Genomic DNA, 25467 nt, shown 5'->3' with positions numbered 1-25467 from the left:
GATGTATCACTCACTGTTAATATGTGCTGTGGGAGCAAATAAAGAGGCTTTAAGCTAGCATGCTGTAAATCCTCTGTACGACAACTACACTCTTGCGGTGATTAAAGCCATTAAAGATTAGAGTATATTCACTTTTAATCTTGTGGCTGACAGTCATATTAACTGTTTTAGGTCATGATGAGGCATCACTGTTGATATCAATCGCAATATCAGCCAGATAAAAATCTCCTCACAGGAGCTTTAAGTGAGAGCCCCATTATGATGTGTACAAGGGGAAGCATTTGTGGCCTTCCATACTTCATTCAAAATGTATATGGAGTAATGGTGAACGTGTTTCATTACAAAATACAAATTGAAGTCCCTGCCATGGAAAAGGAGGACAGAAAATAGGTTTATAAGCAAAGTTTAATAGAGCTTTATTAGGGGGAAAATGAAAAAAAACAAGTATGCAGACTAAAAATGTGATTTAGACTGCGCTTAAACAATACAGCTCATATTTTTTTCTTTCTTTTAATTCTTTAAATTCAACATTTTTATAAATCCAGTGAATGCCTCACAAAATAAGGAGGACCTCTGATTTCTGACAAAGTTGATTTACTGAGCAGATTTAGTAATACTTAAAAACATTACACATAATGCATATCAGTCAGGGGCTTTTTTCCTTAAACACAGTTCAGAGTGTGAAAATGCTGCTGTGTTTCAATTAGATGAAATCAGCATGTTGATTATACAAACTAAGACTGTTATGTCTTTAACAAGAGCATTAAACACTCTCCACCTCTTCGCTCACTCCCTCCTCTGCACCCGCTCAGAGGTTTCCCTCGGTGAAGACATCAGACCTGAGGCTCTGAAGTTCACCCTTGACGGCTTGCTGAGATCCTTAGCTGTGCCGTATACTTCCTGTTTGTCCCTCTGCTCTTTAATGACTGCTTTTTGTTTGCCTCCTCTGGCCTTGGAGAGTGGGAGCTGGTGCTCTGTCATGACGCTGCTGTCGCGGCCCAGCTTCAGAGTCTGGCTCGGATACCTCTGGACCATGAAGTGGACCACCTGCTGCTGCTTGTAACTCTCTCTGTGAATGTTGTCGGTCTCTGACAGTGTTAGCCTGGAAAACACCAACACCATCTGATAAAGTGAGATTGATCCACTTTGCAGACGTAGCTCTGATTCAAAACATCTTTTTAAATTTTTCTTTTTAAATTTTTTACAATGATTGTGTACAATCCTTTTAAAAATGCTCGTATATTTGAGGGTAAGTTCACTGCTGCCCTTGATGTTCAGGTAACAGTGTGCCAAGTCCCCAAAAGGCTGGCAATCAGCAATTTCTGGCCTCAAAGATAAAATGCACATATGTTGATTTTACATGTTTACTGAAAATAAGGAACTAGCTCATACGCTTCTCTGATTTCCCTCTCTATGATTCTGCTGCTCTCCCTGCACCGTTCTGAAACCATGGAAATATCTGCATATGAAACACTCTAACCAAAATTGACATGATACCTATCTGAGACACATGTGAGGCTAGATAAAGTTGGTTTTGAATATTGCGTTTTTAAGAATGAGTCATACCTGTATTGTGGTCTTGTTTCAAGGACCAGGCTGAGCCAGCAAGCTTCATAGCTCTCCTTCTTCCACTGGTTCTCCTCCTGAAGATCACAGTAAGAGTTCACCAGGTAGCAGCCTCCTCTGCTCACACAGTGCATGGTGTGATTGTGAAGAGAAGAGTCTCTATTATCTAAATGAGAAAAAAAACTTTTAAAACTGCTAAAATCACTGCAAATGGACTTTAGTAAAGTTCAAATCATGTGTACCAACAAGTGTGAGATGCGAGTCCTAAATTGTGAGTCTTAAATAGCCAGTCTTGTTTCTATTTATACCCCCTGGATCACTTTGTTGTGAATGCTGTGAATGTCCTCACTTCAGGCATCCTGAAGGTTGGTTTTCATTTGAAAACCAGCTTCGTTTTTTTTTTCCATGACATGAATCAAACACATGGACAGAGTGTAGTCAAATGTGGCCTCACACTTTGTTAACTTATTAGATTTATTTCATATCACATATACCCAGATTGAACTATATGATATCTAGATTTACTTATGTGAGCTGGCATGTGCCTGGTCCTCATGTACAAATTACTAGTCGAGTTTTTGTAATCTGATTTCAACTTGATAGTATGGAAAGTAGTAAAAGATTTGGAGGTCACTGTTTTCATCTATACTATAGTTACACATGTGTTTGAGTGTGTTGACAGAGATTTAAAATGACTAATCTCTCCAAATGAAGTTGATCCTGAGCCCATCAAAGAAAAAATCCCCCTCACTCCTCAGATATCTCTCACATAGGCAACTTGTCACAAGAAGGAACAGCTGAGAGAAATAAGATCACTGTCATGACTTTATAATCCAACTCATTTATTCAAAACTGAACCTGAATCAATGAGACTACAAATGTTGACTTCCTTTAACATTTTATATCACATCACTTAGTTGAGTTGAGTTGAAAAAAAGCACAATGTATAGAAGCTTCACTTCAACAGCCTGACTGCCAGCTGATGGGCTGACGTGTACTGCGTAGTGATGAGATGAGCAAAGAGGGTGAAGGACATGCTGAAATCCCATCAAGGCACACTCTTGTAAAGTTGGAGATACATCTACAGGTTCATCCTTCACAGGTCAACAACTCACCAGAGGCACATTGCTTTGAAAAACAAAACAAAACACATCTTTTCAGGCACAGTGAATGGGTGTTGAACAAAATCCCTTCCTTCTCACACCTGTTAGTTATACTCAAATAATCAGATTAGGTATGCTTAGACATGATTTTGGAGTTATATCTTACTTTTCCCCTCACCCTCAATGCCCTTTCCATTTCTGTCCCTACTTAATTGTCCCATAGCTTGTCAATTTTTACTCAATTTTATGTAATTCAGAAATAAGACAAAAATTCTGGTTGAGGGCGACATAAGTTGTAGTATTACAGATAATACAATTCATATAAGTTTCTGTTTTTGACTGTATTTCCACATCACAGTAGTCTATTCCTAACCAAAAAGATGGTCTTGAGCTGAAATACATAAAGAGAGATTTCTTCACCTGATGCATCAACTGCCTTGAAATTTCAACAAAAAATCCTGAGCCTCTATCGTCAAATGAGGATTTTATTTCACATTTAAATAAAAGTACAGCTCTCACAGTCAATGATGTGACCGATTTAAACTTCAGGGCTGACAAATACATGAAAAAAAAAGCCTGATGGCTACAAATACAATGATTTTTGGTTGTATGAACCATAAATTTCAATGATAATGTAGGACACTGTTTACAAAGAATGGACAAAATTTACAAAGAGCCTTGGCACATCAGCATCAGTAGCTGAACCATGCTGGTCTTTTCCTGGCCCTCTCCACGATACGTTTGTCTTTGTCCTGTGGGCTTGGCGTTTCACCTTCATACAGGACGACTGTCTCTGTAGTCGGGGCTCTGAGCGGGCCGCCTTCCATGGCATTGATCTGTTGACGAATCAGAGCGGTCTCTCTGCATACCTTTGCATAGCAGAAGCCGCACATGACGTGTTTCTGCTTTAGGTGGCCACACTCTGGACATGGCTCAATGTTGGTCTGAAAATAGACGGTCATAGAAATCATAGTAAATCAGCATCTATAGCCGGGATGCATGACGTTAGAGTTTTTGAAATGTGACGTGCTGTTATTTTCAGTCATTTAGGCAAATGTGTTACAGATTAAGAAAATCAGTCCCCTCCTGTTGTTCCTTTTATGACTGCTTGTTTGTTTTGTGAATAAACATAAAACCAGAGAAATAACATTTAATTTTGCCATGAATTCTAAAATACAGACATTTGCTGTGTGTCTGCTGTCTTTCACAAAATTCTACCCAAGTGACAGGTTGAAGGTTATTGTTAAAAGGCTCAAGCTTTCATCACATGAATCACCTTAACTGCCTCAGAGCACAGGTAGAAATTTTTATATCTAGAGTCTGATAGTGAATTGTTGATGCCTGTGCATTCCCATTCAATACCACTTCAGGCACATAGCAGGTATCACGAACAAAGAATTTGAAATAATTTCCATCATTGAGGCTAACCCATTATGTTCCCCTTGTTAATACCCTTGTACATCTGGAATATGTCTTAACTGAACTTCAGATGAGCATTTTTATCAAAACAAAAAGAAATTGATGATTTCAAAACCTTTTATGCTTTATGTGGAGAGGTGAGCTAAACCTGTTTTCTGCAAACCTTCACAGATAACTTCAAACCCATCAGCACATACAGGCTGCAATAAAAGCACTTTTGTGTTTGGGGTTTAGCTGTATGAGCAGATTCACTCAGCATACCTTGACTTCTAGTAGTTTACTGTCAGCTCTTCTCCTGGTGCGGTTGATCTCTATCGTGCGTCTCTTCTTGGGCGCTGCCATCCAAAGGATGCTGTCAAAGAGACCAGGGGGCTGATCTGGGTTCTGCTGCGCCTCTGTCTCATCTTCTACCTCTGACTGAGGAAGGAGGCTGGAGCCATTCACTGCCAACGCTGGGGCTGCACACAGAAAGAGAAACTCATGTTGTTTATCTGTAACCTCGAATCACAGTGGTCGGTGTGAGCAGAAGTAAAGATAATCAATGTCAAAAACTGCTGTGAGGAAATGACAAACACAAATTAAAAAGCTAAAACTATTAAAGGACACAGTTTGTGTTTCACGTTTATGTCAGACAGAGGTTTCAATCATTCGCAGTAATGTTATCGTCCAGAGGTCCAGTCAGAAAACTTACCCAGCTGTCTCTCTAACCCCGCCACCTGCAACAGTCTGCTCTCAATGTGTAACAAAGAGGCTCTGAGGCTGTTAACTAAAGCGGATAAATTCATCATATTTGCTATCAGCACGCTGTCTTTCCCGGCCAACAGCCTACAGATTTCCACAGCGAGGTCACGCAGTAGTGAAACGTCCTCAAACAGCGACACAGACTCTTCTTCTTCTGATGAAATCCTGGCCGACATCATTACTTTTCGTATATGACTGCCATCCTGCGATCAGGTTTGCAAATTGCACTCCAGAAATCCAGTTTTTAGGAGTTTAATAGCATTGCATTATTTCAAAAATCGTTCAAAAAATGAATTAATTAATAAAAGAGGTGTAACAATTTTATTAGCCACAATGTCATTTGACCAAGGTTTTGAAATTATCATATACGGTACCTTTGTGGAGCATATAAAGCAACCTCTCATTCACGCAGTGATCTGAGTGTGTAGGGATGCCTGATGTTGATGAACTATGCAGATTGGCTGACTAAATATTGCCTGAGGGGAATCTGGAACCCTCAAAAAAAAAAAAAAAAAAAAGATTAAAGGCTCCAACATTTTTTTTCTTTTAAATTTGCCCCCCAAAAAACAGGTTTTAAAACCTGTTTTGTTCAGGAATGCCTGGCGCTTTGCCTACTGTATAGTGTCTTTGAGCACTTTATTATAATGCAACTTTATGATTATTATAAACGATGCACAGACTAATAACAAAAAAGGTTGTAAAATATAAATTTATGGAACTATAAGATGGGGTGGTGAGGTGTAGTGATAATTGCAACAGAAATAAAAACATTCATTGCACAATAAGAATATATTTTTTGCTTTTACTCTGTCTTGGTCGAGGGACGTCAGAAGTATGCCTTTTTCTTTCGTTGTATAGCCTGGGGTATTGTATTAAAATCACAAGTACACTCTTTTTAAAAAAAAAAAAAAAACCCCACAAAACCTATAAATGCCCTAAGATGGAAGCTTTAATTTATGTTAAGGATTTATTTCATGGATCAGTTTTACTGTCTGTGTCTTGAAATACTTTTTCTCATGTGTTTTGTGTGATATTTTTGGATGTGAAATATCGTATGTGGTTGTTCTTGTTTTTTGTTGTTGTTTTTTGTCCAACATCCTCCCAAAACCCCCAAAGAGTCTGTATGGTGTGTGTTTTAGGTGTTGCTCAAAGGGGGCAGTATTCATATTTTACCGCGGTCAGCGCTCGTGCAGCCACCACAGAGCAGAAGAAGAAGAAGAAGATGGCGGAACGAGGCTACAGTTTCTCACTCACCACATTTAGGTAAACTTTATTCGAATTTCTTGATATCATGCGTTTAAATCTTAAATTTTGCTGAAAAGAAGGTATTTTTAAAAAATAATTTGGAAGAGTATATGCAAAGTGCTCTGATTGTTGTGGTAAACACTGTTTTGTGAGCGGATGTTGCTGATGCACTGTCATTCCCTATTTAATGAATCGGCTAACGGATAGCATACCTGCTATCATGGTCATTAAAAGTAAATTATCACACTGCTACTGGTGTTAATGAAAGAAATGTTGGACTATTTATTATTATTGCCTTTATTATTGCCTAAAATTTACAAAAGAAAAGAAGAAATGCAGTTGATCCATCTTATTTAGATACTTGTTAGCTTAGATGGCTTGGCTCCGATGAGTCAGTTGTTTTAGCCTTTACTTTCAGTTTCGCCTTTTGACATTTTATACGTTGAAACTTCGCACGTAGATTCAAAGAAAACGTTGTATCAACCCTGTCCTTTCGCTAAAGCCGCTTTGTGTGTTTCCTCCCGCAGCCCATCGGGTAAGCTGGTCCAGATCGAGTATGCTCTGGCAGCTGTAGCAGCCGGAGCACCTTCAGTCGGGATTAAAGGTATGAGTCCCGAAGATGTGTTGTCAGTGAAAAAAGTCTATTGCATTTAAATGATTATTCCTGAAAATTAACTGTGCACCAAGATTGCTGGTGGCATGATATCAGTGTGTCTCACAGAACCCTGCTCAGAATATATTTGTATTGCAGTACTTAAGTGGTAGACAGTGAATTAAACATTAAGCATGAGGTGGTTTTGTTTGATCTTTCCCAACCTTGGACGAAATTTTGTCTATTCTCATGTTTTCATGAATGACTGGTCTAGAGTGCGGTGTAACTTTAGATCAAATGTGGTAATACTTCAAAACTAGGTTTTTCAACTTGGAGAAATTAAACCTACAAGTTTTAATTACAAATGCCCAAGGAGGAAGTCCCTCCGTAAATTGGATTAATTCGTTTTATTCTGTGTTTATGACTTGGTATCAGATGTTTTGTTGGGATCTTGACTTGTGAGGCACATCATCTCAGAGTAAAAAAAAGTTTTTAAGAAAAACATATATGGATGTATGTCAGAGTCAGGCTGTTATTGTGTGCTAAATGAAAGTGATACAGAATAGATTTAATGTCTCAAAGGTTCTGTCTTTAATGCTGCAGTATTTTTCCGTAACCTTGAGAAATAATCCTTGTGATTATAATCCTTGTGATTATTTTATGTGATAAAAAATATTAAACTTATAGGCAGATAGGGCAGTGGCCTAAGTAGTCACTGGTACTCAGAAATATTTCTCACTCTACAACAGAAAGTATTGGCTGATGATTAATTTTAATAGCTGAAAACTTATCATGTTCTTTTCTGTTTCAAGCTTCAAATGGAGTTGTCCTTGCAACAGAGAAGAAACAGAAATCCATTCTGTATGACGAGCAGAGTGTCCATAAAGTGGAGCCTATCACAAAACACATAGGCATGGTCTACAGTGGCATGGGCCCTGACTACAGGTAAAATTATGCTTTTTTCCTAATGAAAACTTAAAGGTGAGATCTTGAATTTCTGTTTTTATTCAAGACAAGTATTGTCTAAGTGATGTCAGAGAGCTTTGAAACTAACCAAATTGGTAAAAACATGAAAAGGGGATTTTACAACAAGAGTGATCCATATCCAAACAATAATCAAAATCTAATCCGTTTTATTACAAAGTGATTGGTTTTTTATTTCATGCAAATCATCCACCATTTGAGTAAGAAGCAAAACTTAGAGCATTCAAGACTTTTTTGGCTCCTAATCTGAAGAATCAAGAAGACACACCAAGAGTTTGCATATCCACTAAACCTTACAGAAAAGTTATTAGTTGTGTTTCTCTTGCAGGGTTTTGGTGCGACGAGCCCGTAAATTAGCACAGCAGTACTTCCTTGTTTACCAGGAGCCAATTCCTACAGGGCAGCTTGTCCAGAGAGTGGCATCCGTCATGCAAGAATACACACAGTCTGGGTATGTACAAAGATACACACAGCCTGCAAACACAGGATCTTTGAAATGCAGAAGCAAGATTTGTTATTCAACATTTTAACATTAATTTTATCTTGTTTTTGTTTTTTTCCTTCAGTGGAGTGCGTCCCTTTGGTGTTTCCCTGCTGATTGCTGGATGGGATGAAGACCACCCCTACCTGTTCCAGTCAGACCCCTCTGTATGTTGTGTTAAACACTTTGTTTATGTTAAAAAACATCATATTTACTATCATCCATTACTATTTTCCATTTAATGTTTGCGTTTTATGCGTTTTTAACAGATTTATTCCCAGACACTGAAACAAAACGACTTGGTATTTGTCTTACATATACTGCTTGTTAAATATTTCTGAGATACTCAGGTGGCTCCTCCTTTTACCCCGAACTTAAACATTTGTTACAGTCACACCTGTCTTTCACTATGATTGATTGACTGGCTAAATTACTAAATTACACCTGTGCCTTTGAGTGTGAGGTGACTTATCTTAAATGAGTAATTTTTAAATTTTATTTTATTTTCTTGTCAAAGAGATTATTTTTGACTTGGATTTTGTTGTTCTGTTCTTCTTAGGGGGCTTATTTCGCATGGAAAGCCACAGCCATGGGGAAGAACTACGTTAATGGCAAAACATTCCTCGAGAAAAGGTAAGATTGTTTAAATAGGTATATTTTTGAATAATCAAAACATACAAAATTAATGTTGGTGACAGAGAATATATAGAGGGGTTCGGATCAAAAGACCAAGTCTGGTCCTTGAAAATTTATTTTGCTTAAAATGAAAAAAAATAATCGGGTCTTTCTGTTCTGTTCTGTTTGGGGAAAAAAGCATATATACGTGAAAATACAAAATTGGCTTAAAAAATCATATCTTTATGCCTGACTCTCGCATCATAGTTCACAATACATGTGTTTGTTCAGTTGCATCAACACTGCTGTTATGCTCCAGGTTTTGATTTACTCTGCAATGATTTGTCTTTGTTCTCCAGGTATAACAATGACCTGGAATTGGAAGATGCCATCCATACAGCCATCCTGACACTGAAGGTAATTTTTTTTGTTTATAAACAAGCTTTTTGTCAACCCAGATCCAAATGTATTTACATTATTCATTTTTTTGTGTTTCAGGAGAGTTTTGAGGGTCAGATGACAGAAGAGAACATTGAGGTGGGGATTTGTAACGAGGCTGGCTTCAAAAGACTCACCCCTGCAGAGGTGAAAGACTACCTGGCAGCCATCGCGTAAACATCCTCCGTGGTGACAGGGCTTTAGCCCACATTCAAGACAAGGACATAACAGCACAGCAGTCAACAGTCTCATGGTACACATTTGTAAAACATAATAAATCAGGTGTTTGGATACTTTGTATTGACAAAATTTTCTGCCTGAAAACATTTGTGGTAACCTGCAATTAATGTACATGATCCAAGATGACTTAACAAAAGCTGGGTAAATAAAACATGTTTGGGATATTGCAAAGGCCTTTTTACCTACCATTGACAGACTCTTAATGTGTGTAACTTTTACAGCTGTTTCATACCAGTGTTATAAATGTGATCTCAAAACAAAAATTCGACTAGAAGATGCCCTCTTCTCAGGCTGAGGACCCTAATAATTTGGCTTAAAAAAAGGCAGAAATGTGACCGTTGACTTCTGTGCATGTGTGAAAAGGAATGTGGGTTCTGATGAGTGAAATCTCTCTTTTTTTTCATTAAATCCCATTATTGCTGCTCGTGTTTACTTAAAACACTCTGCCTCTGGTCTTAGAAAAGTTTAAACAAATTAAAATGTTAAGAAGACAATTCCTTATTAGGGACCAAAAAGAGCTCTGGTCTCTGGGGTGATCCATTCATCCTGATCTTTTCCACTTTTCTCCTCCTGGCTGCACTTCACTAAAATACAAGCAAGGAGGCTAAGAAAAGGGAGCAAGCAAAGAGAATTTAATGAAATGATCGAATGAGATTTCACTTTTCACTTCTTTTTGCTTGTACAGCAATTTTACCATGTACACTGATTTGTTTTTCAAGCTAGAATTAATTCTAGAGTTTGTATTTTCTCCTCTGGTTTCTGTCATTCATGCAAATAAAAGATGACGAGTTAATGATGAGTCTGTGCTTTTGTATCTACACACAGTTGTAAAGAAATAGTTTGTATTGCTTTACAATGAAGCTTATGAAAGTCTTCTGTCATTGCTTGGGTTTTGTTCCCGTTGTGCGCGCGCTAGTACACGGAGTACACAGAGCAGAGCGCGCGCTCCAACTGCAACCGGAACACCTTTTCAAATTTCTGCATGTCCCTCCGCCGTCGTTCTGTTTCAATCTATAAATCCACTGAATAAGAAACTGCATTCAAGTGGCCAGTCATAATGTGTTCAGTTTATGCTGTGACGATGGTCTTAACATTTTGTACATTTTGTTTTGCTGAATTTTAACAATATAGGTCTATTTTTCCTGGCGGTGGCTCATTATCCTCTTACCTCATAACCTCTGATGACGTTTATGGCGCCAGAAATCAAGGGTTTAGTGTGGAAGCTAGTGTGTGTGTGTGTGTCAGCTGGTGGAGTTCATCGTTATGTGTTCGTTGTCAACGATCATTGAATCCGTAAAGCAGATAATCGGTCGTTCGTAAAAGTATAGGATCGGTTTGGAGCCAAGATGGTGATTCTTCGCAGTAGCGGCGGTGTGGTAGCCGAGCCGGCGGCATCAACCCCGAAGAGGAGGTCGTTGGACCTGGATGCGAGCGCCGAGTTCCTATCGCTGCTTCCCGCGTCGCAGAGAAAGTCCGGTCGGTTGACACGGTCCTCCCGGGCCCTGGATGACAGCTTCAGCAGTCCAGATCACAGCACAGCCAATGTAAGCTTTCACACCCGGACAGATATGAACAGTCTAGACAATCGTTTATTTGATTTAAACATAATCTGAACTTTGTTGTGTTAGCATCACTAGCGTGCTAAGCTAACTAGCTGCCATCATTTCAGTTTGTCTGTCAACATTTAGGACATATTTTTTTCTGAATGAGCACCTGTAGTCTCTTCTGATATCTAACAAGCTGTCGTGTCTGCCTGATTAGACCAATGCGAAGCCACTGTTTATAAGTCTATAGTCCAATTTATGGAGTAAACAGCGAATTGTGATATATTGTTTAGATTATTTGTGCAATAGAGTGCAACAGGAAAACAACTTGTAATGGCAGAGTGTGATGAATTTATCTGACAGTGTTGTGTTTTGGCACAGTCTAGGATTCTCTGGTGGAAGGGGGTGTGGTATCTATCTCTAGTATCTCAGAATCCCAGAAGTCTGATTTATGTTTCCCCAAAAGGCATATGGAAAGGCTATAGCCTGTAACCTGAAATGTACATAGAGGAACTAAAAAACATGCAATAGCCAGTCTATGTGCACACTCCTCAGGGATAATGTGCTGTATAGAGCATAATATTGCTATTGTCATTCTTGGAGGGAACACATTTTGCTTCCTTCCAGGACTTAAATTATTTTACATTAACTACTAAACCCATAGGGGGGATTACAAGCATGTAAAATATGCCATAAGGAGACTGTGCTCTGTAAAGCTTACAGTTATATCGTGGAAAGTAGAAAAACATGTTGGTAACTTTAATACATGTGTATCTTGTTCTCTTGAACTTTCAGAATAAGATCATTAAATGATGTCAGAATGCATTTCTAATACAGTAAATGCCAATTCCTTCTCCGACTGTTTGCCCTCTTGTTTGAAAACACTTGTCTTGGTTGTTCCAGGGACATGCAGAGATGAAGCCAGATGATGGGAGTAGTCTGCAACCCTCCCTGAGGACTCGGGGACAGAGGGTCAAACTAGAAGTCTCTTTTGCTGAGCAAAAGGCCAGCTTGCCTGTGAATGAGGAAAATATTGGAGGATGTTGCACCAGGTAAAAGACCATATTGCTTGGATCTGAGTCTTTTTATTTACCAACCAGTCTCTGTGGGATGTAGGTTTTTATTTATATTATTTATATCTTATCACTGTATTGTTAGGATTGTATCTTTCTTTATGGGTAATACTACTTACTGGGTATTTTGTATTTCTCACGAAACTTATTTTATAAACCAGCTCTCAAATAAAATGCACTGTCGACACCTGTTTTAATTCCTCCCTTCCCATCTGCAATTCCTATTTTCAGGAAATCTTCCAGACTGCAGAGAGAGGGAAAAGCATCCAGTGGCAAACAGCAAGCAGGTAACCCTTGCAACAGTTCATTTTCTTCATGCTGAGCTCTGAAGTTTTTAAAACGATAAAGTTCTCACAGGAAAATAGAAAAGCCAGTGTACTAAATATTCTTGTTTGGGTATGGGTGCATTGTGTGCTTGTTTTTTAAACTAGAAAGCACAAAAATGTTGTGCAACACTTTTTTAGCATAGTAAGGACAGATACTTTAACAAGTGCCTTTTTTGTTTATGACTCAGATGTCCCCGATGAAGTGGAGGGGTCATCAACTCCTAAGAGGAGCCGCTTCAACCTACAGAGCCACGAAGAAGAGGAGGAAGGGGAGGATCACTCTGTGCGACGGAGTTCACGAATCACCAGATACAAACTGAACTCACGCAACCAGTCGGTGCTATACGACCGCCTCATCACCAAGTGGGTTCAGCAAGTTTGAAGCTTAGGTTTAAAAGTGATGAAGATAGACAATGAATCACGTTTACAAGCTCTCCCTTGGTTTTTCCTCAGCACTGCTGAAGCTGTTCTCCAGAAGATGGATGACATGCAGAAGATGAGACGAAGACTGAGAAGCAGAGACACTGAAGAGCAGGTGAAAACACACAGCACCTCAAAATCTGTATTGTATCTGTATGCATCTGATTGTATGACTGTGGTGTATATGTTGATGTGTGATGCATGAAGCTCTAATGAAGTGTCAAAAACTTTAAATGATGAAGTGACTGTATCAATCTGTTTTCATCCAAGCAGCTCGGCATGTACACCAGAGGCAGGTCTCTGAGGAAAAATATGGAGACTCAAGATGCAGAGAAGGAGAATCAAGGTGAGCTTGATAGGGCTGAAAAACAACGTGTGGTATAGTAGCCAGAAAGTACCTTATAAATCAAGCTGTTTGGGTCCATAGGGTTAAAAAAATCGCCCCCAAAAAAGGCTCAGACTTGTATGTTCCCAAGAGCCTCAAATTTCTATGATCAATTCTAACCCAGAAAAACAATAAACACTAATCTGTTTTTCTTGGTTTAAATCATTTTAGACTATATTCTTACAGCTTTATTAAAAGTAAATTAGAGTTTTATTGAAAATAGCTTTCTGACTTTAGTAACACCACATTTTCTTCAAAAGAAAGCCAGAAGTAGGCAACATGTAAGAGATTGCACCTCAGTCAGTGCGTTTGTAGTTGAGAGGTATGACAGAACATTCTGAGTTAGTGGACAAATTGTGTTTTTTCACTATTTGCTCACTTATTTATCAAAAGCAGATGGCTTTCTTCTTAATGGACGAGGTAAAGGAAAACTAAGAATTATTAATAAAAAAAAAAAATAGTATTTATGTGTTTTTTTTTCCTGTGATAAGTCAGAATTAAAGAGGAAACATTAACAGTCAGAGTTAAGACAGTATTCACCTTCATAGCGCTCATCCGCCTCTGAGCCGTCACTGAAACATGAAATTGAAAACTATGTGTGTTTATTGTTTTTCCATTTTTCCTTCAACAGGAGAGGATGAAGATGATCATGATGAAGAAGAGGAGGAAGAGGATGGAGAAGATGAAGAGGAGGAAGAGGAAGAAGAGGATGAAGATGAAGATGGCGAGGATGAAGATGAGGAGGAGGAAAATCAGCAGCGTTATGACTTCAGACAGCGGAAGACTGTTGTTCGCTACCAGGCTCCACAGGATGGTACTTCTTCAGTTTCCCTTGATAAGATCATTGAAGTCAAAGCCATTACTGCACGAGAAACATCCAGAATGGTATTAGAAATCTACCCATGGGAGAATTTACTGAACACCCAGCAGGGCCTCAGATAGTCAAAATGTGTGTGGAAACTGTTTGTTCTTTGAAATGTAAACTCTTCTCTTTAAATCTTTACATTTGATGAGACCTGTTGTGCTTTGTAGAGCCCAGAGAGCCCAGAAAACGGGGAATGTACTTCAAGGGTCACTCTTCTCCAACCAGACGCAGGTTTCGATTCAGTTCCACGGCCCCCAGGAGCCCCTACAACAGAAGAAGACCAAGCAGGTGAGTGTGACGTGTCTGTGCTTGCCTTGAATTTGACACAGGAATTAAACATTTACCTGTACGTGATGTGATTCTCACAAAGGTTGAATAAAAACTATGACACAAAGTCAAAGCTCACAATCGGCAAGACAAGTTTAGCACAGAATCCACAACAGGAACACACACTCAGTACGTCTCCTAAATCTGTACATATCTTTTTTTTTTTTTTCTGATTCTCCTCATACCAACCTCAGGAGTAGTTCTCAGAGGTAAGATGCTCACTACTTGTCTTTGTTGGTGTTTATTGTTAGTTTGCAGTTTGGGTTGATGTCTGTTTTTGCTGCCACTGTGATCGTTGGTAGTTTGGCTTATTTGGGTGGCATTTTGGTTTTAGCTGTGATGATAAACAAAACTTCACCTCAAGAAGGAACTGTTGTTTAAGGAGAACATAAAGACACTTGATTAGTATCTTTAAAATCACCAGTTGCCAGTTCAGTTCATTACTGATGCAGTATATACAGACAAAAGAATGGAAATACATTTGTTTTCCGTATATTTTCTGGATTTTTGTATGTTTTTGGTCAGCAGACAGGAAGATTTTGAATGTTATGTGCTTCTGCTACACTGATGGTGAATTAGAAAAAGCTTTCATGTGTGTTGCACTCATGGCGTGTTCATGCTGATATTGTCACGTTTAACTGAGCTGAGGTGTTTTGCACCTGATACCTTGACAGAAATAAATCCTGTTTGTATCCCAGAAGTAAAGTCTCGGACTTGTACATATGGCTTTAACTCTCAGTTGTAAATAAGCTGAAAGCTATTAAACTAGAGCTAGAGTGAGTGGTTATTTTACTGTGTGTTCTGCGTTCATAGGAGGAGACATGCCTTTCACAGCAGCGACTCCACCTCCTCATCTTCAGACGAAGAGCAGTTCCAGAGGAGGAGAAGTAAGAACAGGAGCAGGTCGGTCAACAGGTGAGAACAGCAGCTGTTATATAGAACAGGCACAGGTTAAGGGGGACAACAGCATGGTTTTTAGCAGACATAAAACAGAAATGTTGGTTACTGAGGGAATAATTGTTCACTTCTGTACAGAAATAACAAAAAATGTTACCAAAAAAGTTAACTTTGCATTTCGTCCATGTGCATCTGCATAAATGTAACAAATAATTAATTACCAACATTCACCAACCCTCAATGATAACATGTCCTGCCATGACAAACATTTCTATGTTATATATCTATAAAGCTACATATCTATATATTGATAATCTTCTATGTATAAAAAATGCAGCAGTTAAAAGTCAGGAGTATTGAACAAGAGCACTATGAACCCGAGGGGACACGGTGACTGCCTATTATATATGACAGGTGCAAAATCAGTGCAAATATCTGATTGTACGTTTGTTTTTCAACCATTGCTCGTTACTTTGCACCGATAAAAGCAAGAGACTGTCGATACAGAGTCGCACCCTGCTTCACCCTGCCTGTTCCATCTTTACTGTAACCACTACAGTGTTCATTTTACATCATGATTCCCTCTCAGTCCGTCAGGGACACCTTCACACTGTGAGGGCTGTAGACTCACGAGTGAAAAAGGCTTATTTTTTTATGTTCCCCTGCAGATGTCTGCCTTTGAACTTAGTGAAAGAAGACCTGCTGGGAATCCAGAAGGACAGGATGAAGATTGGTGCGAGCCTTGCTGATGTGGACCCCATGCAGATAGATAAGACTGTAAGCTGAAGAAAGGTTTATGCTCTTTACAGCTCATCAAGTACAATGAAAAACAGAACATGAAAATGAAAAGTTCATCACCTAAAAAAATTGTCTACCAACTTTTTTGCATCATATTTAAATAAGATACAGATTAAACACTGACATGAATAAATGAACTGACCTGTTGTTTGTCATCAACAGAGAATATTTCTTCAATAGCTGAAATCATGTAATAGAACAATTTAAGTGAAGCTCTGCTCTTCATCCAGGTTCGGTTTGAAAGCATTGGAGGTTTGAACCGACACATCTCAGCACTTAAAGAGATGGTGGTCTTCCCTCTCCTCTACCCAGAAGTCTTTGAGAAGTTCAAGATACAGCCTCCAAGGTAACCAGTGTGTTTGTAGATTCATTTTTTTATGCAGAGACTCATACCTCTGCTACTTCAAATTTTGACTCTAATATATGTTTTCTGGTTTGCAAGAAAAGGGAACTTTCATCACAGACTTAAATTTGGATCAGTGCCCTTTTTTTCATGAATTTCTTGATTTAAAAAAATAGATAGAAATGATGATCTCTGTGAACTTGGAATATCTGTTTGACTTGGTCTAAAACATTTTAGTTTGGTTCAGAATCATACCTATGATTTTTCAAATTGAAGGGCAAACATTTAAACTGCCTTGTTTCAGTCTCTGTCACTCCTCCCTGTTGCTGCCTCAGAGTTTGGTTTTACTTATTTGGTTTAAGTCATTTTGGTGCTGTTTCGTGATCTTTGTCCCGTCTTTCCACGTTTCCAGAGGTTGTCTTTTTTACGGTCCTCCGGGCACAGGGAAAACTCTTGTAGCCAGAGCACTGGCCAATGAGTGCAGTCAAGGGGAACGCAAGGTTTCTTTCTTCATGAGGAAAGGAGCAGACTGCCTCAGTAAGTGGGTGGGAGAGTCTGAGAGACAACTGAGACTGCTTTTTGATCAGGTAAACAAAATCTTGTTCACTTTAAATATGCACTTTAAATGCATGAATGAATCAGCTTTTCTGTTTAAAGATTTAAGATTAATCTGTGATTAGAAATATTGAAAAAAAAATTATATTAGGTGACTCACTATTTTCTGCTGCTCTTACAGTATCTTACAATACATAAAATCAAATTACTTTCACTCATTACAATAATTTTTCTTGATTTAAAGTATCCTAAAACTGGTCCCTCTTTAACTGTTCCTAGGCGTACCAAATGCGTCCATCGATCATATTCTTTGATGAGATTGATGGTTTGGCTCCAGTTCGATCCAGCCGTCAGGATCAGATCCACAGGTGAGCAGCACTCCTGACTGTGTACACTGTGAAAGTGCAAAGTTGCACCTTATAAGTTATCTATTAGGTGTTCTGCATCCTTGGAGTGACTAATATATTAATATAAAATACAGAGAGAGTCAGAGATTCAGTTATATTTACCCAGAAGAAGAAAGCAGCTGCTTCAAAGTGCAAAGTATGTTGGATTCCCAGCCAAGCAGACCAGTCCAGTGGTGCCACTTGTTGACAGTTTTCTCTCTAATTGGTTACAATTACTCAAATATAAAGAGCAGCAAGTAAATAAACCTCACTGAGGGCTGGTTTTCTGCAAAAAGACTCCTGAGTTTAAGGCACAAAGTGACCAGAAGAGGGGGTGATGCAAGCCTCAACAGTACCGCTGTAAACTGAGTTCAGTAACTGCTGCTGAAGCTTTATTCAGGGACAGAGTTTAAGTAATTTTCCCTTTTTGAGAGCCTCCCCTGCCTGGTTTTCCAACAAGATATCCCCCTTTTTTAATTTTGATCAGCACAGGTCATAAATTTGGAAATATCTTAAAGCTATCAAGTAACATTACTCCCATATGACTGGAACAAACGACTTAAGTCTGGCTTTATGCTTTGCACTCATTAATGTGGCTCTGCACAGCAATTTAATCCTAATTTCTGGGAACTAGTTGTCAAAAAAAACTCTTCTGTCTTCTAAAGCTCCATTGTGTCAACCCTGTTGGCTCTCATGGATGGCTTGGACGGAAGAGGAGAGGTTGTTGTGATCGGAGCTACAAACAGACTAGACTCCATTGACCCAGCTCTGAGAAGACCAGGACGCTTTGACAGAGAGTTCCTCTTCGGCCTGCCTGACAGAGAGGTAAGAATAACAAGAAACTGAGAGGAGAAAAAAATTAACATTTTGGGTTTAAGTCACAGGAGATGCTGGAGGGTTTCAGTCTGACAATTCTGGACCTAAACTCATGTTGTATTTTGCATGACAGGCGAGGAGAGACATCCTAAAGATCCACACCAGACAGTGGACTCCGCCACCTTCAGAAACCTTCCTGGAGGAGTTGGCTGAGAAATGTGTTGGTATGTTTGCTGTAACACAGAAACCAAGACCTGCCAGTCTGAACCAAATCTCGGATTTATCTGATTTTGTCAGTAAGCATTAAAAAACCTGCTCCTTTTTCTGCACTCCAGGTTACTGTGGAGCAGACATCAAGGCTGTTTGTTCAGAGGCTGCTCTGTGCGCACTGCGGCGACGCTACCCTCAAATCTACGCCTCGTCACAGAAGCTTGTGCTTGATATCAACTCCATCACCATCATAAACAAAGACTTTATGTGTGCCATGTCTAAGATGGTGCCTGCTGCTCAGAGGTAGAAATAAATCATTGCAAAGTACAATTCTGCAAAGTTTTTTATTTTTCCTATGTTCCCAGTCTCTGACACTTCAGTAAACATGATCTTGTTTGTGATCTTTAGGGCAGTGGTGTCACCAGCCAAAGCCCTCATACCAGCCATTCGTCCTCTGCTCAGCGCCGCCCTGCAGAGCATCCTGCACAACGTCAGCAGAGTGTTTCCACACGCTGAGCAGGGGCTGAAGAGGAAGAAGGATCAAGGTGCAACCACTTTGTATTTTACATTTCACTCTTTGAGAGATGAAGAAAAATCCCAGATCATTAATTTTCCTTTTTCGAATCAGGAGTAATGGTTGTACTAAGTGTTGCTGCTGGTGTGTTCATCCTCAGATGTGGCCTGTGGTGTGTCTGAGGAAGAGCTGATGTTCAGTGAGGATGAGGATGAAGAGGTCATCTCTGGTGGACAGACAAACGTCTCCCAACTTAAAACACCAGCTTCAGAGGGACTTCTCAACCTCAGCAGGTTAGTCAGACACTTGCTGCATTTCCATTTGACCTAGCATTGTGCAAAATCTGAATATCGCAATAAAAAATGTACAATGAAAACATCAAATTTCAAAAGAACCTCTCAAGTTACAATTAAAGGATTTTATGCTTTCATGAGGTGGTTTTCAGAAGTTTCAATGAAGTTGAAGTTTATCTCAAAAGTGCAAAAACATCTCACTGGGTGTGAATAACAGATGCACCTCTCTCACCCATAACCATACTCCTCTCCCAATAGTCTGTAGTATGTGGCCACTGCCACACATACGGACTCTGGTTTCATATTGTAACAGCTCTGCTGTTAGTTCTATGGGTGCGTCTCAATGCATTAACTTCGTGCCTCCTGCGTCCTATCTCCTCCGCGGCACCAGAAGTACTTTCTTTGTCGCCATTTTGAAGACTGTCCCAAAGCGATAATTGTTCTCAGCGGATGGAGGAGACTGATCGTTATTCCTCTGAGACGCACCCTATGTTCCCTGCAGATGTTTGTGAGTGGTTCTATAATCAGGGGTACATTTCACATCAATGGGATATACTTAATTTTACTAAGGATTAATTTCAAGCAATGACCAATTTGGGTGGGTCGTTTGGGTGATATTGTTCGCTTTTATTTAATACAGAAAGTGAACAGGTTCCATAATTTATTTAGCTTAATTTGCAAATAATGTTTTGGAATTTGGAGTTTTTGTGTTGTCTGATTTCTCAAATGTCAAGTTTGCTCTTCAAAATTACCTCCATAATACATGTTTGCGAACACTTTTTTCAGTGTCATTTGTTTAGATAATTATTTAAACATGACAAAGGTGTTTTAAAAACTATTTTAATAATTTAGATGGATACAATAATTAATTTTATGTGTGTCCAAGAAATCCTCTTCAACATTGCATCAGAATGATTGTCTGTACATGGTGTGCTTAAATTGTTCATTGACTATGTTGCCAAAATTTTCTGGTGTCTGTACTATAAATGTTAAAAAAGACCAAATTGTGAAGAAAATGCGCAGAAATATGAGGTGATGGATGTTAAGTGGTGCAATGTACAAGGTCTGCAGTTAGCGCAAGAACCAAAAAATGGAGAAAATGTCAGCCATGTTACCCATCACAAAATTTAATGTAGTAGAGACAGGTTTGTCCCATCAACTGTGTTACCCTGTCACCCGTGTTGTCATGTGATTTTTGTGCCATAATTCTTTAAGATATGTCTAAACTGTGATATAAATGATGAGGGACATTTCTAGGGAGCGTAGTCTGACATAGAAATGTTGAATAACTCTTAATTCAGTATAATATGGGTTGATGTTGAAAAACAGCCACAGCTTTTGTTCATAGCATGGTTTACAAAATTATGCTCCAAAATATTTTTTGTTACTTAATTATTTATATTTAAGAATTCAATAGAGCTTAAGCTTGCCAACCTGGATACATTCCAGGTGTATCATTTGCAGTCAAATAGAACATGAAACCAAAACAAACCATATTTTTTTCACTTTTTTGTATACCTGAAAAGTCATCATCAGTGTAGTGTACAAGCCCAAGTTTGTTAAACAGATGCACTTACAATGTAGTAGCCTTCCCTCATTGTCTCTGTTATTTCTTTGTGTTTAGAAGCGTCTTGAGCCATCCCACCTCCTACCGGCCCAGACTGCTATTGCAAGGCAGGCCGGGCTCAGGTCAGAGCTCCCACCTTGCTCCTGCTGTCCTTCATGCTCTGGAGAAATTCACCGTGTACACACTGGACATGGCTGTGCTGTTTGGCGCCAGCGCCACAGCACCAGAAGAGACGTGTGCTCAGGTAAACTTTGGAAACCCCCCCCCCCCCAAAAAAAAACAGGGAAATGCTGAGTTTTACATTTCTCTTTCTACATATTAGGGTTAAAACTACAACAGGCTCTGGGAGGGCTCTGCTTTAGCAGCTTTGTCAAATTCAGTGTGATCTTCTCAGTGGACCTCACTGGCCAAAATGGCTGCCACAGAAAGTGTTGCTCATGAGCCCCACCTCCTTACACGATGGGCAGTGGGGATAATTATGTGCTACAGACAAACACTCTTTAGAAAAAGCCATGTACATGACAGGTGAAAAGCACGACTTTTTAGATTAATATCCCAAGTTTGCTTATCTTGTGTTTTGCAGATCTTTGTGGAAGCAAAGCGCACCTCTCCGAGTATCCTGTACATCCCTCACATTGGACAATGGTGGGAAACTGTAGGTCCAGCCTTAAAAGCCACCTTCCTCAGTCTACTCAGCTCAATCCCTGCCTTTGCTCCTATACTGCTTCTGGCGACTTGCAGCCTGCGATACGACCAGCTCAGTGTGGAGGTATGGAAAAGGAAGTGACAGTGGAGCTTTCAAATGTGTTAATTTCTTAAATGTACAAGGATTCTCTCTGACAGATAGAGGGATGTTTTCTCTGAGTCATTACATTTTTTTTTCTCATCATAGGTGCAGGAGTTGTTCCGAGTGGAGTACGGAGAAGTTTTCCACATCCAGGTCCCCACCACCAAGCAGAGGAGAAACTTCTTTGAGGATTTAATCCTCAATCAGGCAGCAAAGGCCCCTGCATCTAAAAGGAAAGCTGGTAAGACTCAGACGATATACAATCACACAATCCTCCATAACAAGAGAAAAACACAATCAGAAACGCATTTCTGGTTCTTAAAGTAATTTATCCTTGTACCATGTGTATTTATTCAGTGCTCCGTGCTTTGGAGGTTCTCCCTGTTGCCCCACCACCTCCTCGGCGTCAGCTAACAGAAGAGGAGATCCAACGATTGGAGGAACAGGAAGAAGGCACCCTCAGGGAGCTTCGCCTCTTTCTGCGTGATGTCACCAACCGCCTGTCTCAGGATAAACGCTTCAAAGCTTTCACAAAGCCGGTCGATTTAGAAGAGGTAGCAGTTCATCAATATTCTTTGTGATACTTTTAGCTCAGCTCAGAGTAGTGAAGTTCCTCTGGTTTGTTGTTGATCATCTATTTATTTTCATTTATTTAAGGTACCAGATTATGCAGAGGTGATCAAGAAGCCGATGGACCTGTCCACAGTTCTTTCAAATGTTGACCGTCACCAGTATGGGACTGTCAAAGAGTTCCTTCAAGATGTGGATCTCATCTGGCAGAACGCCCTGGAGTACAACCCAGACAGGGACCCTTCAGGTTTGCACAGTGAAACCATGCTCACAGACAGCTCACATCATATAAATACCTGCATACAATCAGGATCAAGCAACAGTATAAGATTAGATGAACTGTTTTCAAGTATTACAAAGTGAAAGTCTGTCTGTGCATGTTTCCCTCAGACCGCCAAATCCGACACAGAGCGTGTGCACTGAAAGACACAGTCCATGCTATTATCAAAGATGAGCTTGATGAAGATTTCGAGAAGATTTGTGAGGAGATCAAAGTGTCACGAAGCACGAGAGGTGAATATGTGTAAAATGTGTATGTGTGCGTGTAGTCAAAAAGCTAGTTTTCCTTGCCCCAGGGATCACACTGACAACCTGTCTCAACTCTGTCATAAACATGATTGACCACAGCTCCATAATTAGTGGCTTATCATTTGATTTTAAGTTTCATGTTTCTTTTCGCCTGTCTACCTGATTTGTTGTTCAGTCCTAACACAACTACTCTGTATTTCTCATTTCTTAACACTGTCACTTTTGTAACTTTTCTTAACACTGTCACTTTTTATAAAATATAAAATGGACTGCAGATGTACAGATACAGATGTAGTAACTGTTTTGCATATAGAGTATGGTTATAGTTACTCCCCGACTCCTGTCCCTGGTTGAGCTTTCAGTATGACTTAATACTACAGCACGATATGAATGTAAGTCTCACACTGCAGTGTGATGAGTCTGAGTAAACTTTGTGATGGTGTATAGTGTCATAAAAGCTTTCTTTCTTTCTTTTTGGCTGTCACAGACTGCACTTCTGTCAGGTCTGCTCCACCCTTCTACCATGTCCTTCCCAAACAGTTCAAACCTCCTGCTGAGGCCAAGACCACTGAAATGACTCCGCAAAGAGAGCCAGCTGGAGCAGGGACTGCTTTTACTCCAGCTTCTAGCACCTCTACTGGTTCAGCGCTTAAAAACTCAAGTAAAGACCCCAGAAGGTGACAGAAATGTGGTTAAAATAAGATAAATCTCACACTTAAAGTCCTGTTTTTTGTTCATTAGTCCAAAAGAAGAGGAGAAGGAAAAGTCGCTGGTCTTCTGGGCTCCTCGCAAAGAAGAAGTCCTCTCCTCACACATCCAGAGATGATACACACTTGGGGTCTGATGATGAAGAGGAAGATGGAGATGACGAAGAAGAAGTTGAGAAGGCAGGAGGAGTAGAGTGTAATGATGGGGAGGGGGCAGAGGAAGATCAGATGGTGGTGGATGTAGAGTCGGGGCCTGCAACAGCTCAGGAGGGAAGTTCTGTGAAGGAGGACTGTCAGCCTATTGAAGGCAAGGTGTGTGAAACAGGGAGCCCTGAAGGTGAGGGAAAAACAAAAGATAATAAGAAAGAAACAGAGGATGAATCTGCCACAGACCATCCAGGACAGCCAGGAGAAAACAGTGATGTGTTAAAAGTGGCAGAAAACGAGAGCAGTGAAACCATTACAGTGAACACTAACATGGAGAGCAACACATATATTCAGATACAGTCCAGCACAGAAGAAAAGCAAGATACTAACAGCGAAAAGCTGGCAGAAACTGAAACAGACAAATGTCAAAATATAGAGTCAGGTGTAACTGCAGAGGAGGAACAGCCGCACATCACTGCTGAACCAGTGGAGTTTGAAACAACGGAAACTTCTACCATTAATGAAGCCTCTGCAGCTTCCAAAGGAGAAGAGGACACAGGAGCAGGTATCTTAACCTATTCTCCACCACATCCAGTGACTAAGGGTGAGCGTGTGAGACTGTCATCTGTCATAGTGGTCCTAACACTTTTTGTATGTCTGTGTTTCAGAGCGAAATGTGAGGCGCATAACTCGGGCTCTGAAGAACACAGTGCTGCAGCAGCAGATGATCAATGTAGACAAAGCTCTACAGATCCTGGACCAGGAAATTCCTCCTCTGGTGGTGGATAGAGTCAAATTAAAGGTGTGTGGGTTATCTTTACTTCTATCTTTGACCAATTCTTTTTCCCACAGGCGTGTTGAATTTGACAAAATTTCTTTTGACTTCCTTTCACATTTCTACAGGAACTTTTGGAGAAAGTGGTCTCCAAGACTGAGGGTTATGAGGTCTACCAGCTGGAAAAACTCTATGCTTTACTCTGCCAGTGCATCTATAGGCACAGACGAGACTACAACAAAACTGTCCTTACACAGGTGAGTGTTAGTCTTACGAGAGGATGATGGGGTTTTTTTTAACGTCAGATATTCTGACCTTTTGTAGCTATAAAAGCACAATTAATTATCTAAAAGCCACTGTGAGGAGTTTTTACTGGTTTTGAAAAGCTCTCATTTGTACTGATGCTTCTTTATGGCTTTCATAGTTAAATGAGATTATCTGTGACAGGATTTGCCTCTCACACTTAAGTGGCAGTGTTCAGGACTCAGCTGGTAGTGTCTGGTAGCGAGAAGTAGGATGGCAAGCAGGGGATTTTGTTTACTTCAGATACTTTACTAACAACCTTCACCATTGATATGCTTTTCCTGCAGAATCAAAGTATTTCCAGTAATGGGACCTGTAAAATTCCATTTATATTTTAAGTCTTATTAAAAAGGGATAACAGGATAACTCACTTCACTTTATATGTGCTACTACAGACACAAAGGTTCACACCAGCATTTAAAACAAACACATTTTTGGAGCCTCAAATACCAGTATAAAATGATAGAGTACTTGTCATGAGTAATGTCAAATTTCATTGACCTATTTATATAAAGTGTTTTTCTGAAGCTACTTGAATGTTTCTTATTTGTTTTCCCCTTTTCTTTCCTCATTTGAATCAGGAATTGGAGCAAGAGATTGAGGACTTCTGTTGACTGTCCTGCATTAACTATTCGACCATTTTTTAATGTTCGTGGTCATCACATTTTTAGCTTTGTAAATATACACTGGTTCTATTTTATTAGATGTCTACCGAGCTCTCTATTTGTGCAGTAGCTTAATGTTCCTACTACATCTTTTTCTTATATTTAATTAAATTTTTTTGTCTTAACATCACTGTGTCCTGTGTGCTTTGGAAGAAGACTAAAACTATAAAAGTCACAGCCTAAAGTAAACCCCCCATAGCTCTAAGCCATGATGTGGTCTGTGCATGTTCTTGAAATTTGTA

At 39.6% G+C, this 25467-nt stretch overlaps 4 protein-coding genes and 1 non-coding gene across 7 annotated transcripts; 3 read left to right on the top strand and 2 right to left on the bottom strand.

The window, feature by feature from the left end:
* Positions 1 to 430: 430 nt before the first annotated feature.
* Positions 431 to 2847, bottom strand: LOC141800329 (uncharacterized). Its single transcript, XM_074682771.1, has 2 exons — positions 1567 to 2847; positions 431 to 1102 (listed from the first exon to the last, which is right to left on the bottom strand). The coding sequence occupies exons 1-2, from the start codon at positions 1698 to 1700 to the stop codon at positions 787 to 789; spliced, it is 450 nt and encodes a 149-aa protein (XP_074538872.1). The 5' UTR covers positions 1701 to 2847; the 3' UTR covers positions 431 to 786.
* Positions 2848 to 3220: 373 nt separating this feature from the next.
* Positions 3221 to 5011, bottom strand: mrpl32 (mitochondrial ribosomal protein L32). The gene is made up of 3 exons (XM_074682770.1): positions 4780 to 5011; positions 4350 to 4546; positions 3221 to 3613 (listed from the first exon to the last, which is right to left on the bottom strand). The coding sequence occupies exons 1-3, from the start codon at positions 5006 to 5008 to the stop codon at positions 3362 to 3364; spliced, it is 678 nt and encodes a 225-aa protein (XP_074538871.1). The 5' UTR covers positions 5009 to 5011; the 3' UTR covers positions 3221 to 3361.
* Positions 5012 to 5996: 985 nt separating this feature from the next.
* Positions 5997 to 10211, top strand: psma2a (proteasome 20S subunit alpha 2a). The gene is made up of 8 exons (XM_074684450.1): positions 5997 to 6092; positions 6602 to 6678; positions 7479 to 7611; positions 7979 to 8101; positions 8217 to 8298; positions 8691 to 8764; positions 9106 to 9163; positions 9245 to 10211. Exons 1-8 carry the CDS (start codon positions 6052 to 6054, stop codon positions 9359 to 9361), a joined length of 705 nt encoding a protein of 234 aa, XP_074540551.1. The 5' UTR covers positions 5997 to 6051; the 3' UTR covers positions 9362 to 10211.
* A 383-nt stretch (positions 10212 to 10594) lies between these two features.
* Positions 10595 to 25401, top strand: atad2 (ATPase family AAA domain containing 2). 3 transcript variants are annotated; one of them, XM_074683734.1, is made up of 30 exons: positions 10595 to 10968; positions 11872 to 12020; positions 12273 to 12328; positions 12556 to 12730; positions 12821 to 12902; positions 13058 to 13133; positions 13804 to 13986; positions 14205 to 14325; positions 14559 to 14573; positions 15178 to 15279; positions 15930 to 16038; positions 16290 to 16405; positions 16815 to 16989; positions 17237 to 17325; positions 18009 to 18168; positions 18293 to 18383; positions 18495 to 18672; positions 18778 to 18914; positions 19044 to 19176; positions 20801 to 20987; positions 21327 to 21512; positions 21636 to 21771; positions 21888 to 22084; positions 22188 to 22347; positions 22491 to 22613; positions 23116 to 23289; positions 23370 to 24047; positions 24151 to 24284; positions 24386 to 24514; positions 25142 to 25401. In XM_074683734.1, exons 1-30 carry the CDS (start codon positions 10771 to 10773, stop codon positions 25172 to 25174), a joined length of 4482 nt encoding a protein of 1493 aa, XP_074539835.1. In that variant the 5' UTR covers positions 10595 to 10770; the 3' UTR covers positions 25175 to 25401. The 3 variants fall into 3 exon arrangements, with proteins under 3 accessions (XP_074539835.1, XP_074539836.1, XP_074539837.1); XM_074683735.1 differs by having other exon boundaries at positions 13061 to 13133; positions 25142 to 25331; XM_074683736.1 differs by lacking the exon at positions 14559 to 14573.
* Positions 21104 to 21238, top strand: LOC141801461 (small nucleolar RNA SNORA5). Its single transcript, XR_012599398.1, has one exon. It is a non-coding gene; the product is annotated as a small nucleolar RNA SNORA5 (small nucleolar RNA).
* Positions 25402 to 25467: the final 66 nt, after the last annotated feature.

Source organism: Halichoeres trimaculatus, unplaced genomic scaffold (assembly GCF_033239565.1).
Source record: "Halichoeres trimaculatus isolate MK-OKI-2021-1 unplaced genomic scaffold, fHalTri1.1 fHalTri1_scaffold_12, whole genome shotgun sequence".
Lineage (NCBI taxonomy): Eukaryota > Metazoa > Chordata > Actinopteri > Labriformes > Labridae > Halichoeres > Halichoeres trimaculatus.
This window is presented reverse-complemented; position numbering and strand designations above follow the sequence as displayed.